This window comes from Microtus ochrogaster, chromosome 18, assembly GCF_000317375.1.
Source record: "Microtus ochrogaster isolate Prairie Vole_2 chromosome 18, MicOch1.0, whole genome shotgun sequence".
Lineage (NCBI taxonomy): Eukaryota > Metazoa > Chordata > Mammalia > Rodentia > Cricetidae > Microtus > Microtus ochrogaster.
The window spans coordinates 51,796,956-51,810,111 of NC_022020.1; the positions used below are offsets into that span (position 1 = coordinate 51,796,956).

General features: G+C 45.9%; 1 protein-coding gene across 1 annotated transcript; it reads left to right on the forward strand.

Moving 5' to 3' along the window:
- Positions 1–696: 696 nt before the first annotated feature.
- On the forward strand, positions 697–5,663 carry Pmaip1 (phorbol-12-myristate-13-acetate-induced protein 1). The gene is made up of 3 exons (XM_005356216.2): positions 697–888; positions 3,253–3,411; positions 5,064–5,663. Exons 1-3 carry the CDS (start codon positions 837–839, stop codon positions 5,165–5,167), a joined length of 315 nt encoding a protein of 104 aa, XP_005356273.1. The 5' UTR covers positions 697–836; the 3' UTR covers positions 5,168–5,663.
- Positions 5,664–13,156: the final 7,493 nt, after the last annotated feature.

Sequence of the window (13,156 nt, forward strand, 5' to 3'; positions counted from 1 at the left end):
ATGTGCATAGCTTTTCAACAATTCCAGGACCGCCGGGGAACACCAGCCCGAAACCCGGCGCCACACCCGCACACGCCTGCCCAGAGCAGACACTATCGCCTCCTCTATCTTACAATTGGCAGGCACTACGCAGCTTTTCCAAAGTTTAATTTTGTACTCGAACTTGGGACTCTTCTCACGTGACGTCTACTAGTAAAGACCTCATTTTATCACTTCTTGGAACGGACCACAGTTTAGAATTCGAAAAGTTTTCCCTTCCCCATTACATTTGTCCGTAATTGGCGGAGAATAATAAAGCCAAGGCTCCTGGTCTCACCCCGCCCCCAACTTTCTTCCCAGGAAGATTTTCTTAAGCTACTCCTGAAGGGTGCCACTGCCACAGTGGCGGACACGACCTCTCAAAGTTGATCCTTCTCTGCCACCTTCGTGTTTTAAGAAAGCAATTTGGGGGCTGAGCAGGACTCGCCCTCCACGCGCCCCCCTGCTGAAGGTCGGCGCCGCGGCGGTCTGCGACTTGCCCCGGCAGGTTGCACTCCCAGGCGACTCGAGCTCTGCTCCACTTCGCTCCCGGGCGGCCGCGGTTCGCAAGGGCGGGGACACGAGCGGACCGACGTCAAATTACGTCACCGGGGAAGTCCCCTTAAGATCCGCGGGCAGGCGTGGGGCGCCCGAACAGCGAGCATTCCTGTGCTCGTGCAGCCTACAGAAGCTCGGTGCGTCTGATCCGCAGCACCCTCGGTCCATTTCGCGCGGCCCGAGTCCTGTGGGAGTCGCAGAGCCCAGGTTGGGGACCTCGGTTCCCGGTGCGCAGCGGAGATCGCCGCGGCGCTTAGGAGATGCCCCGGAGCGAGGCGCGTCAGAACGCGCCGTGGGACCCAGCGCGGGCAGGTACTTCTTAGCAATTCGGCCCGTGGACACGCAGTTGAGGTCAGAGGGTCGCGGTCACAGTTGGACGGTTCAGCCCTTCGGGGCTCGGGCCAGAATGTACGCGCTTGCATTATTCGGGCCAAATCGTCTCCCCCGGCTCGCGCCTTCCACGCATCTAGAAAGTTCTTCTGGGCTTCTACCAGGACTGCGGGCCTCGGTGGGAGTTCAGCCCATCGTGTCATTGAGATGCAGGTGCATTTTAGGACAGAAAGGATCTTTTCCGTCTGTCTGGTGGGTCTCTACTTGCTCTACCTAGAGGCCAGAAAGAGCGAGAAAGAGAGGGGGGAAAAGATTCTGTGTAGACCGTGGGCTGCAAGATAGTTTTAGCGTCAGGTGGAGGTGGGAGAGGCCTCCGGCCTAACGCCTCCGTGACAGGCCCCCTTCCTTCCCAGGCCGTCTTTGAGAGCCCCCTTCATCTCGATCGCCGCTGCCCACCCCCAACACCAAGTAAACTAGCATTTAAACTTTGGACTCTCCCAGTTATCACACACCCTAGAGGCGTGGGGTTGAGACTCAGGTATTGAGGAACTTTTTCACTGTCCAGGTTGGGAACGGCAGGGAAATCCAGGAGAATAGAATTTGGTCCTCGGCTCCCAGCCATCAACTCTTCCCATCCCAGGCACTCACATGCAACTCCTTGTTAAGTGTGAGGGTCGGTTTCTCTCCCCCCCCCCCTTATTTTTTATAAATCTTAAGCAAAGGTGCCTGTCACCTGTTAAGGGATTGCAAGGCTCTGGTCCGGAAATAACTTTGCGGGGCATACTAGTGTTTACTCAGGTACAATCCCGGTTTCTCCTATGGTTTTATAAGGCCAGGGGGCAATGCAAAAGCGGTACATTGCAAGTATAAGGGTGGTTAAACAAGATCCGAATGGAGGAGGAGCTTTGCCCATCTTTTTTCTTTTTCTTTTTTTTTTTTAATGTGGTTTCCAAGCGTTCTGACCACGTTTCTGGAACGCCCAACATGCGCAAGGCTTTGCCTGGACCGACTTAAAGAGCAGTACGGAGTTTCAAGGTCAAGTTGTAAATGTGTAACTCCAATAAAAATACATTGCCGGGCGTCTGTGTCTAACCCCAGCGCTCAGGACGCTGAAGCAGGAGAATCCCCATGAACTGTATAGTTTAAGGCCAGTCACCGGCACTTAGTGAAACCCTGGCTCAAAAAAAAAAAAAAAAATTGGTTCCCCCTCCCAAATCAAGGTAGTAGAACTGGGGTGGAGCTCAATAGTCCAGCAAATGCCCAGCATGTCTGTGGCCCCCTAGGATTGAGCTGCTTTGCCTCTCGCCCTTTTGACAAAGCATCAACAATTTTTACGCTGAATTTTCAAAGCCTGTGTGTTAATATATTTATTTCACCTTAAAGAGTGTTTTGTGAATTTTTTTTTTTTTTCGAGACAGGGTTTCTCTGTAGCTTTGGAGCCTGTCCTGGCACTAGCTCTTGTAGACCAGGCTGGTCTTGAACTCACAGAGATTCGCCTGCCTCTGCCTCCCGAGTGCTGGGATTAAAGGCGTGCGCCACCACCGCCTGGCTTTTGTGAATATTTTTAATTTGTATTTAATCTTGAGAGGTATGAGAACAACCAGAATTGGTCTTTGAAATACTTTTTAAATTTATTTTTTTTATGGGCATCGGTGTTTTGCCTGCATTTATGTTTGTGAAGGTGTAAGATCTTGGAGTTACAGTTGTGAGCTGCCGTGTGGGTGCTGTGGAATTGAACCTGCATCCTTTAGAGGAGCAGCTTAACCACTGAGCCATCTCTCAATTTAAAAAAAATATTTTTTAAAAGTAGACGATTGCATATTAATTTTACTTATAACAGTGTTTTCTTAGTATCCAGCTAACTGCATTATTCTTAGCTTTATTCAGCTATTAGAATACCTAAATAAGACATTAATTAGACGGCTCCTCTTTCTTTTCTATAGATGTGAATTGGTACAGAGCAGGCTTGTAAAAACTGGTTTGGTTTTAAATTGTTTTAGGGACTGATAACAAGAAGTTCCATAATTGAGCAGTGACGCTTTGCCGTTGGAAAAACAGACTAGCACATGTTTTTAGAAATTGACTTCTGTTCTCTGGTCAGTCTTCAGTAAGAGATAAAAGGGAGACCTCACTGGATTGGTTAAAGTGAATATCTGTATTTGTAACTTGTTAACTGAGCTGTCAGGGTTGGTGTGTGGGTGCACACAATTCTAAGTCCTTCTCACACTTAGGAAACAAGCACGCCCGAGTAGCATCCTAGGATGCTGGCTAGGCGGGTGTGCTAGCTTGCGGGTCACCGGTTGGATAGCTGTCCGTGTTAATTTCCAGGGTTTGCTTCCTTTTTAGAGCTAGCGCCTGAGTTTGCAGCTCAGCTCAGGAGGATTGGAGACAAACTGTATTTAGCTTGGTGTGAACCCGACATCGCTGAGGTGCTGGCGGAGATGCCTAGCAAGAAGACGCAAAAGAGCGCGACAAGGAGCCCGAGCCCAACGCCGGTGCCAGCAGGTACAGTCCGGTCGCCGCGGGGCTGTGGAGGCCAGGCTTAGTCCGTTGGAGCTCGCGCCTCCTTGGCGCGTGCCTTAGGAACACCATCAGTAACACGGCAGCTTGCCTGTTAGCCAGGCTTCTTTTCTCTGCACGTTGCCCATCTCTATAGCTGGTGGGGGTAGAGTGCAGGTGGCCACCCTAGACAGTAAGCCCGCTGGGCGCGGCTGGAGACAGGGCACTGTCCCTGGGAGTACCACTCAGAGGACCTGTCACTATGAATGCCCCCACTCCCAGGCCTAACAAAAGCAGTTCTTGAGCTGCTTCTGGACACAGCTCTACCATTCTGGGCTCTTTAAGGTTTAAAGACACCCCGCTGAGAGCCCGAGTTCTGAAACCTAGGAGGCCTTCCTCCTTAGTTAACATTTTAACTGCCCCTGATGGGAAGGTTGGGGGAGGGGGGTGGGGGGTTAGCAGGTGAAGAGTTCTTTTTTTTGCCTTCCCCATCCTTTTCCCCCAGTTCGGTCACTTTCGTTGCCAGTCCACCCTATCTTTTCACCCCAGCCCCATTTTGCTTTTGTTTTGTTTTGTGGATCTCATCAAACACAGGTCTGCAGTCAGCGGCTTAGTCTGTAGGACAGACAGCTGTTTCTTCAGACACCTGCAATAGCCCTGTTGTTTATCAGTTCAGTAGGCACGCTGGGAAATTGTTACTGAAGATGGCTTAATTGGCTTTAGGTCAACTTTGGTTTTTTTTTTTTTTTTTCTTTGGGTACGGTCTCATTTAGCCTAAAATGACCTGGAGCTATCAAGGATACAATTCTCCTGTCTCTACCTGTAGGATTACAGCTTGTGTCCCACTACCTCCATTTAGCCAATACTCCACCAACTGACCCACAGCCCTAATGTTTTCAAAGGGTTTTTGTGTTAATATGACCCACTTAGCTGAAAAGAAAAGTCTGTTTCCCCCATGGTTAGCCTTGAAGCCCAAAAGACTTGTAGAAATAAATTGTCTTAGCACAAAATGTAAATTTGAAAATTATTTTGGAAAGTTAGGCTGCAAATTCAGTGCCCAGCTCTAGGACGGAGGCAGGAGGATTAGGGTTCAAAGTCATCAGCTACACTGCAGGCTTAAGGCCAGAGACTCCATTTCCAATCAACAAAATATGCTTGTTTTAGAATGTAAACTTCAACATTACAATAAGCTTTTATGATTCTTACTGGGGGATCCCTGAAAATTATGTTTATATTTGCCTACTGTGAGGGAGGTATGAGTTATGAGACATTGCCATTTGAAGATCAAGTCCACTTGAAAATAGTACAGGTCATTGGAATTTGGCTTTTGTTCCCTGCCCGGCCTTATGAGAACAAGATGACCTCATGTGAGTCTGCAAAAGGTTGACTAATGGTGCCGCTGATAAAAATTTAATGCTTGTAATTTCTATATTTGGAGAACTGACCTTATCCAGGGTGCTTTTGCAAAACCAAAACAAATGTTTCAACTCCTGCCTGGTCTGTGTGTCTGTTACCGTACTGGAAGTCAGGTGCACTGACAATGAAGTAGTCTGATGAGGGCCTCAGCTTGTCACAGCCGGCATGCGTTATAACTCTTGAGGGTGTACGGTTGGGACCGGTGTCCGAGTTAATGGTTATGTTTGGCTTTTCTTTTTCAGATGGGGAAGATGAGTTTACTCAACTCCGGAGAATTGGAGACAAACTGAATTTCTGGCAGAAACTTCTGAATTTTATTTCCAAGCTCTTTAATTCAGTAACCTGAGTTCATCAAAAGTTTTTGCAAGCAGGGGACTCCTAAAAAGGAAGTTCCCCCAGTTGGTGCAAATGTCTATTATGGGATGGACAGTGATGTGATGGAGGGGGATGCTTCTGAGCACAGATTGTGAATGGCATGAATGAATTTCTTCAGGAAAGGTTTCAGAAACCTTTCTTTGAGCTGTGATAACATGAAACCACATTCCTTTTAAAACGAGACAAGAGGAATCATGGGAATAGGGAAGAAACTGTCTTTTGAGAGTTGTCTGGTGTCTTTGCCAAGGCTGTTGTCCTGAGTCATGGGAAGGGGCGTGGCAAATGATTACATCTGATGGGGATAGTTGTTCAGTATTGCCTTTTCCTTTTTGACAGCAACTCCAGAATAACGTGTGCTATTTAGTTTCATTCACTTAATCTTCTGAGAGGAAACATTTAATTTTTGTTAACATTGAGTGTTATAGTGAATACTGATTTTATAAGTCACTGTGAACCTATTGTGTCTACTTAGGTGACTTTTTTTTTTTTTTTTTTAAGTTGAGGCAGGATTTCTCTGGTTAACAATGCTGTCTGTCCTGGAACTTATTTTGTATACCAGGCTGGCCTCGAACTCAGAGATCCGCCGGTGTCTGCCTCCCAAGTCCTGGGCACTAAAGGCATGCTCCACCATTGCCCAGCTGACTTTTAAGTGTGTTACTGTAACCATTAACTGGAAAGTATGGAAAGCCACCCTATAACTGGAAAAAGTTAGAAGTATTTCAAGGTCACTTGGTGCCAGTAAAATTCTTGCAGATTGATTATTACGTGATAAAGAAAATTGGGATTTTATGTAGACAATGAAAAACAAGAACCTTTTAAAAGTTGATATAATTAAAACTTAGTAAAAGATTCATAAGAAGTTTCTAAAATTTTATAGCCTGCCACAAGTATTTCTTAGAAGGTTTTTGGTAGGTTTTGTTTTGCTTTTTTAAAGACAGCATTTCTTTTTATCTCTGGCTGTCTTGGGAACTGTAGATGAGGCTAGCCCTAAACTCAGAAATAGCCCCATCTCTGCCCCCCCCAAGCCACTCCCACCTCCTCAGCTTTAGAGTTTTATTTTTAACTCGGGATATAAATGTGAAACTCAAACTTCATAACAAATCAATTCTGGTTACCAGAGGCAAGGGACTGGAATTCCCTAAAAGGCACACAGACGGCCAACAGATCTGTGATTCAGAGAAAGGTAAATGAAAACCACCAACCAAAATGAAAGATAGCAAGCGTTGTTAGGACTCAAGAAGAGAAAGAATTTCTGTAGGTCTTTGGTAAGGTTGTTAGGTAGGATGCCCACTTTGTGAAACAGCATTGAGGTTCCTTTAAAACTAAGAAATGAACCACCCTAAACCCAGCTGTCCCACTACTAAGTATATGTGCAAAGGTATTGGAATCTGTACTTCTGTATTTTTTTATTATTTGTATTAGCTAAGACAGGGAAGCTATCAGAGGCTGAGAGGGTTTTTTAAAAGTGGGGGTATAACAAAATTGAGCCTTAAAAACCGGGAAATGTTATTTGTTAAACCTGGACATTTCTATTTTGACAAAAGTCACAGTCAACAAATAATAGGAATAAGGTGGCTTGGGGAGGTGGGAAAATGGGCACCCCAGTCTTAGAAGGGCAGAAGCAGAAGTGAATCCTGACGTTCTTTTATACAACAAGGTGACTGCAATTGGGAAATGAGGTCATGATTGAGTTTTACCAGAAGTAATTTATTTTACTTATTTATAGTTGAAATTTTTGTTTCATTTGAACACGTATGTCACTTTCATTTCTGTTATGAGACAAGGGTTTTGTAACACCGTGAAGGGTGTTGTATAGCTAGTCACTTTGGATGAACTTACCTCAGTAGTTAGTGGGCCTCAGCATTAAGGTTTTCACTTTGAAGATTTTTTTTTTTCTTGGCCTAAAGGTAGACAGACAGTTTACCAAATGGGTATTTATGGTCTGTGACTGTATTTATATGTTTGTTTCTGAAGACCGATCTTATGGTCTGGACTATTAAATAGAGTTAAATACAGTGGCCACTATTGAAAAATATCACGTCTTCCTGTGTGTTTTTTGTAAATTAAGAAGTGTATTAAGCTATCTTAACACGTGTCAGCAGACATCAGGTGTGGTGTATGTGTGCGTTTGAATGCATGTTTGTGTGGGAAGGTATGCACCAGAGGTCAGTAGTTTCTCCGCATTATTAAAGATATTAGTGAATGTGTGCGGGTGTACACATGCTACTGTGTTTGTGTGGAGGCCAGAATGCAACTTTTAAAAAATTACATGTATCTATTTGTGTGTGTATGTGTGTGATGCTTCATGTGTGGAGGTCAAAGAACAATCTGAGCATCAATCCTTTCCCTCCACTTCATGGATCCCAGCGATGGAGCTTGATGTTGTATTGGCTGCAGGTGTCATGCTGTTGGCCCACCGAAGACAGCTTACAGGAGTTGGTCCTCCTTCCCTCAAGGTGTATGTGACAAGCACTTTTACCCACGGAGCCAGCCCCTGTATTTTTAGAGATGGAATCTCCCTGAACCTTAACTAGCTGGCCAGCGAGCTCCAAACATTCACCTCTCACCTGGGATTACAGGGGCGTGCTGCTATGCTCATCTTTTGATTTTATTATTATATTGTCTATGGTTCAAAACAATTTTCAAATTAAAATACTTTGATAATATTCTTCCATCTCCCTACCACCCAACTGTAAGTTTTTTCTCAAAAAACAAAAACTACAGTAGCGCCCACCCCCGAAAAAAAAAATAAATAAGAAAAAGCCACATCCAAAAAAAAAAAAAAAAAAGAACCATCAAACTGTAACTAAATACAAGCACAAACTGGAGCCCAATTATGTATTGATCCACTACTGAGCATGAAGCCCGTCCTGGCATGGCTGATGTATCCAGTGTTGGTCTGCTTGAGAAAACAAACTTTTCCTCTCCTAGTAGATGTGACCATTCAGTTGTTAACCTTTACCCTAGTGGCTAGGCTCTCATTCATTCATGTTTTAAAAATTATAACAAAATAAGTGAGGGGGAGATATGGGGTAACCAGGAGATGAACAGAACTGGGGTGCATGATGTGAAACCCCCAAAGATTCAATAAAGAAGAAAAATAACAACATAAGATAGAAACTATCACAGGGAAGTTGCCAAGACAGACCAATAGAAGGGAAAGAGCCTAAGGGAAGACACAAGGATCAGAGTCACCCATTCGCACACTCAAGGAATCCCATAGAAACGCTGAACGGGACGTCCTATGTGCAGAGGCCCTAGTGCAGGCCTTGTTCAAGCTGCCACCGCCTGCATTCATAGGCGCTTTAGGGAACCTTGTTTTCTTAATATCCTCCATCCCCTATGGCTCTTACAATCTTCCTGACTCCTCTTCTGAGGGGGTAGAAGGTGGTGGAGGTGTTTCCCTGAGCTTTGAGGGGCGCAGTTGCGTTCCCAAAGTCTCTATCTCTACATAGTCTCTGCCTGTGGGTCTCCATATGTGTTCCCATGTGCTGCAGGAGGAAGCCCCTCTGAAGATGGCTGAATGAGTATAGGAGAATATCTTTAGGGGTTATTTTATCATTATATTCTTTTCTTTTTTTTTAGATCATTATTTTTTGGTTTTATTCTAGGTCCCTGGGCTGTCTAGTCTCAGGTTCTTGTTCACCCACGCAGTGTCAGGAATGGGTTCTATCTTGTGGAGTGGGCATTGAGTCAGTTATTGGTTACGCCTACAAATTGTGTGCCACCATTGTCCTGGCACATCTTGCAGGCAGATGCATCATTAGAGATAAAGGGCTTGTGGCTCATTTGGTGTTCTATGTTTCCCTTGAGAGCAGGCACACACCATCAGTCCCAGCACTGAATGGATAAAGGCAGTCATCTCCGAGTTCAAAGCCAGGCTGGTCTATGTGGAGAGTTCAAAGGCTACTACATAGATCTTGTCTTAAAAAACAAACAACAATGAAAAAAACAATAAAACACTGGGTGGTTTGAAGGTGTCTTGAGCAGAGTGGGCTGAGGAGAAGCAAGGCCTGCACACTTTCCCCTGCCCCTTGCCTTGCCCCAGCTGAGCTGCTGCGCCTTTGGTTCCCTTTGTGAGGAGCTGCTGTGTGATTCCGGTGGTGCTGAGCTCATCCTTCTCCCTCAGCCTCCAGCGCTAGGACTGCAAGGATTGCTTCACCCTGAACCAGTCACATGCAGAGGTAGGCACAACGGGGTGACCTTCCTCTTTGAATGTGAGAACTAGGAAACAGACTTCAGAAGCCTCATCTTTACCTCTACCCTCGAAGATTCTCATGACCTGCAAGGAAGGAGTGCAATCTATTCCTCTAAAGGGAAGCGAGGGCTGGAGAGCTGCTGGGGGAGACCCTGGCGAAGCAGCTCCCGGAAGGTTGAGAGGTCTTTCCAGGAAGAAGCTCCCATAGGGCTTGGTGTGTCCGACACTGCAAGAGAAACTTCAAAGCTCTTACAGTTAGAATTGTGGAACATTCAGGAGGAACATGTGGAAACTTGGGTATAGAGTTCACAAACTTGACATATGTGAATTTTTTTTATTTTTTATTTTTTTTTGGTTTTTTCGAGACAGGGTTTCTCTGTGGTTTTGGAGCCTGTCCTGGAACTAGCTCTTGTAGACCAGGCTGGTCTCGAACTCACAGAGATCCGCCTGCCTCTGCCTCCCAAGTGCTGGGATTAAAGGCGTGCGCCACCACCACCCGGCCAACATATGTGAATTTTTGTTTGTGTGTGTGAGTGTGTGTATGCCCGAGTATGTGAATCTGGAGGCCAGAGGAGGTCCCACTGTGTCTTTTTCCTTTGAGATGAGGTCTCTCACTGAGTCTGAAGGAGCCAGTGAGTCCTAGCTATCCTCCTGTTTGCCAGCACGCACGCACGCGCACACACACACACACACACACACACACACACACACACACACAGACACATACCTGCCCCCACCTCCATTTTGGCCTCTTTTCATAGGTCCTGGCACCCAAACTCAGGCCCTCAGGCTTGTACAGCGAGCCCTCTTTCCCACCAAACCATCCTCCAGTCTATGACCGTTTTGAGACAGTCTCACTACTACGTTGCCAAGGCCAGATTTGACTTGAACTCCAGATCTTCCTGTTAAGTTGGTAGCCTCCCAACTTAACACTTCCTGCCTCGACTTTCTCAATGTTGGGCTTGCAAGGATGGGATATACACCACCCTATGAAAGGCACATTTTCATGCTTAAAATATTCCCCCAAAGAGCCAGATATGGTGGCTCATGCCTGTTATCTATCATATAGCATCTAAACGGCTAAGGCAAGAGGGAAGTCTGAAGGAACTCTAGCAGGCCCGAGCATGGCAAGCATGGCACTGGCAGGCCTTTCCCTCCCCCCTCTCCCTTGCAAACCATAGATTAAATTGCTAAAGCTATCCGCCAATGTCTATTCCCTCACTTGGACACTTTCTTATGCTAGAGTCATCCCTAAGGCTGATCCCCAAGGTCAAGCTATCCAAAGTCCCCTTTTGTCTGCCCTAATTAATATGTCCAATCGAAACAAACCAGTTCATCCTAAGATGAGGGGTTTCCTGTTTCCCTTTATAAGACGCCATCTTCCTATGGGCCACATTCATCTCTGCTCTATCCAGAGGCAACCCTTTGTCCCTCCTTGCCTCCTCTCCCTTGTTCCCGTTTCTTTGTCCCTGTCCTCTGTCTTTTATTCCCTGCCCGTTGTCTCTCTGGGACAAATACGTCTCTCTCGTTCCGAGAACTTGGTCTTGGTATGGCCCGTGTCATTCCTGGTCTTTCGATGTCAAGTTAAAGACCAGCCTAGACCCACGCAGCTAAGACCCTGTCTGAGAAAGAAAAACAGATCTTGAGGTATCCATGTGGTTGTATTTGTTGGATGACGCAAACAGACCATTTTTATCTGTATTCACTTTTGTTGTTTACCTTACTATTATTTATTTATTTATTTGTTTGTTTATGGGGGGCGGGGTGCACACGCCATGGCATGCCTGTCGTGCCCGTGGCAGTCAGAGGACAACTTGCAGGGTTGCTTCTCTCCTTCCACCTTGTGGTTCCTTGAACTGATCTCAGGTCTCAGCCTAGGTCTCAGACTGAGTGTCTTCGTCTGCTGAACTGACTCACTAGTAAATTCTGTTTTTTTGCTGTTTTGAGACAAGACCTCACTGTGGAACTCAACACTCAGACCAGGCAGGTCTCCAACTTTCAGTGATGTTCTCGACTCTGCTTCCAGAGTTCTGGGACCACAGGGCTTGGGCCACCGTGCCTTGTCTTACGTTACATTTTTTTTTTTGTTTGTTTGTTTGAGATAGAAGTATTCTGTAGCCCTGACAGGTCTCCAAAGTTGTAATGTAGCCAAGGCTGGTCTTGTTCTCTTTATCCTTCTGCTTCGACTTCCCAGTTCCCAATCACAGACATGTACCTCCACAGCAGGCTGTATTCTTCAAAAAAAAAAAAAAAAATACTGCTCTGTATATTTGAAACATTCTTCTAGTTATCTATCCATGTCTCATCCATCTCTCTGTCCTTCCATCGTCTGTCAACTGTTCACCTACCATTTATATAATCTATCTTCTATCTAAATCATCTGGTAAAATTGTTTTTCAGATGAAAGTCCTAGTTCGTTGTGACGTGGGTTTGAGACTCTCTTACAAGAAGCACAACCCCTCCTCTATGTCCACACAGAACCAACTCTTACTATTATAATATAAATGGTGAAAAATCTCATAGAACTCCTCAAATCTTTGTCAAAGGATCATCTATCAATCCATCAGACAGATAACTTGACATCTTTCTTTTTTTGTTTGTTTGTTTGTTTTTCGAGACAGGTTTCTCAGTAGCTTTGGAGCCTGTCCTGGAACTGGCTCTGTAGACCAGACTGGTCTCGAACTCACAAAGATCCGCCTGCCTCTGCCTCCCGAGTGCTGGGATTAAAGGCCTGCACCATGACCGCCTGGTGATAGCTTGACATTTTAAAGCTGAGGTGATTAAGATGGGAGTTGTGGCCGGCACCTTCAGCTCCAGCTCTCAGGTAGCAAAGGGAGAGGGATCTTCAGCTGGAGGCCACCTTGGACCACCTAAGGAGACACAGTCTTAAAAACAAAAAACAAACAAACAAAAAACAAAACCCTACAGACAGACCCCAACACAACCACAAGTAAGTCAGGACAATAGGGCAGGCAGGGCTACAAGGCCAGGAATATGCTGGCTGATTGACTCCAGGACTCACAGAAACACTGAGCAACATGCCCTTGGGAAGGCAACCTGGCTGAGTTATTGGGAAATTAAAAGGCTCACGTCGTCATGGTCAAGATCCTTGTGGTTTGATTGGAAAGATGGGATGGCAAAGGGACCAGAGGAACTCCTGCGTGGTTGTGATCCAGAGTTCCTGCTGAGCTCCTTGCCCACAGCCTTGAAATGAACTGAACAGTTTGCGAAAAGATACAGATAAATGGCGTTTTGAAAGAAAGACCTCCGTTCTCCAGCGTTTAGAAGCATCGCCCCAGCCCCGCTCCTCCTCCCCCCCATTCAGCAGAGTGTTCCTCTAACGAACACAAAGCCCTGGGTTCTGCCCGAGAACCACAGAGACCCCAGCGCTGGCAGAGCTACTTATATGCAGCTGAAAATAGCCGGGGTCACCTGACAGGACACACCCTGCTGTGTAATCAGGAGCATTTTCAAGTAATAGGTCACAGTTAAAGAACAAACCCTTTGTCAGCGCAAAGCAGGTGCTCCCTCAAGGACTTGCAGAAATTGATTTGACATGGTGAAACAGTCACACTTACCCACAACTTCTCTGAATACGTCCTTTTTTTTTTTTTCCTTTTTCTTCCCTCCCCCCTCCCCCAACACCAGAGAAGTAGGAGAGCTGATAGGAACTCTAGACAGGATTCGGGACTCGGATGTTTACTATATGTCATTGTTACCATGCTCTGGATTCCCCTCCCAACACAGGGAGACATTCTCTTT

Excerpts from the sequence above, each read along its gene's own strand:
- Pmaip1 (XM_005356216.2), top strand. The coding sequence starts at position 837 with ATGCCCCGGAGCGAGGCGCGTCAGAACGCGCCGTGGGACCCAGCGCGG. Across the intron at positions 889-3,252 it reads GTGGGACCCAGCGCGGGCAG|AGCTAGCGCCTGAGTTTGCA; the intron begins GTACTTCTTAGC and ends CTTCCTTTTTAG. Across the intron at positions 3,412-5,063 it reads CCCAACGCCGGTGCCAGCAG|ATGGGGAAGATGAGTTTACT; the intron begins GTACAGTCCGGT and ends TTTCTTTTTCAG.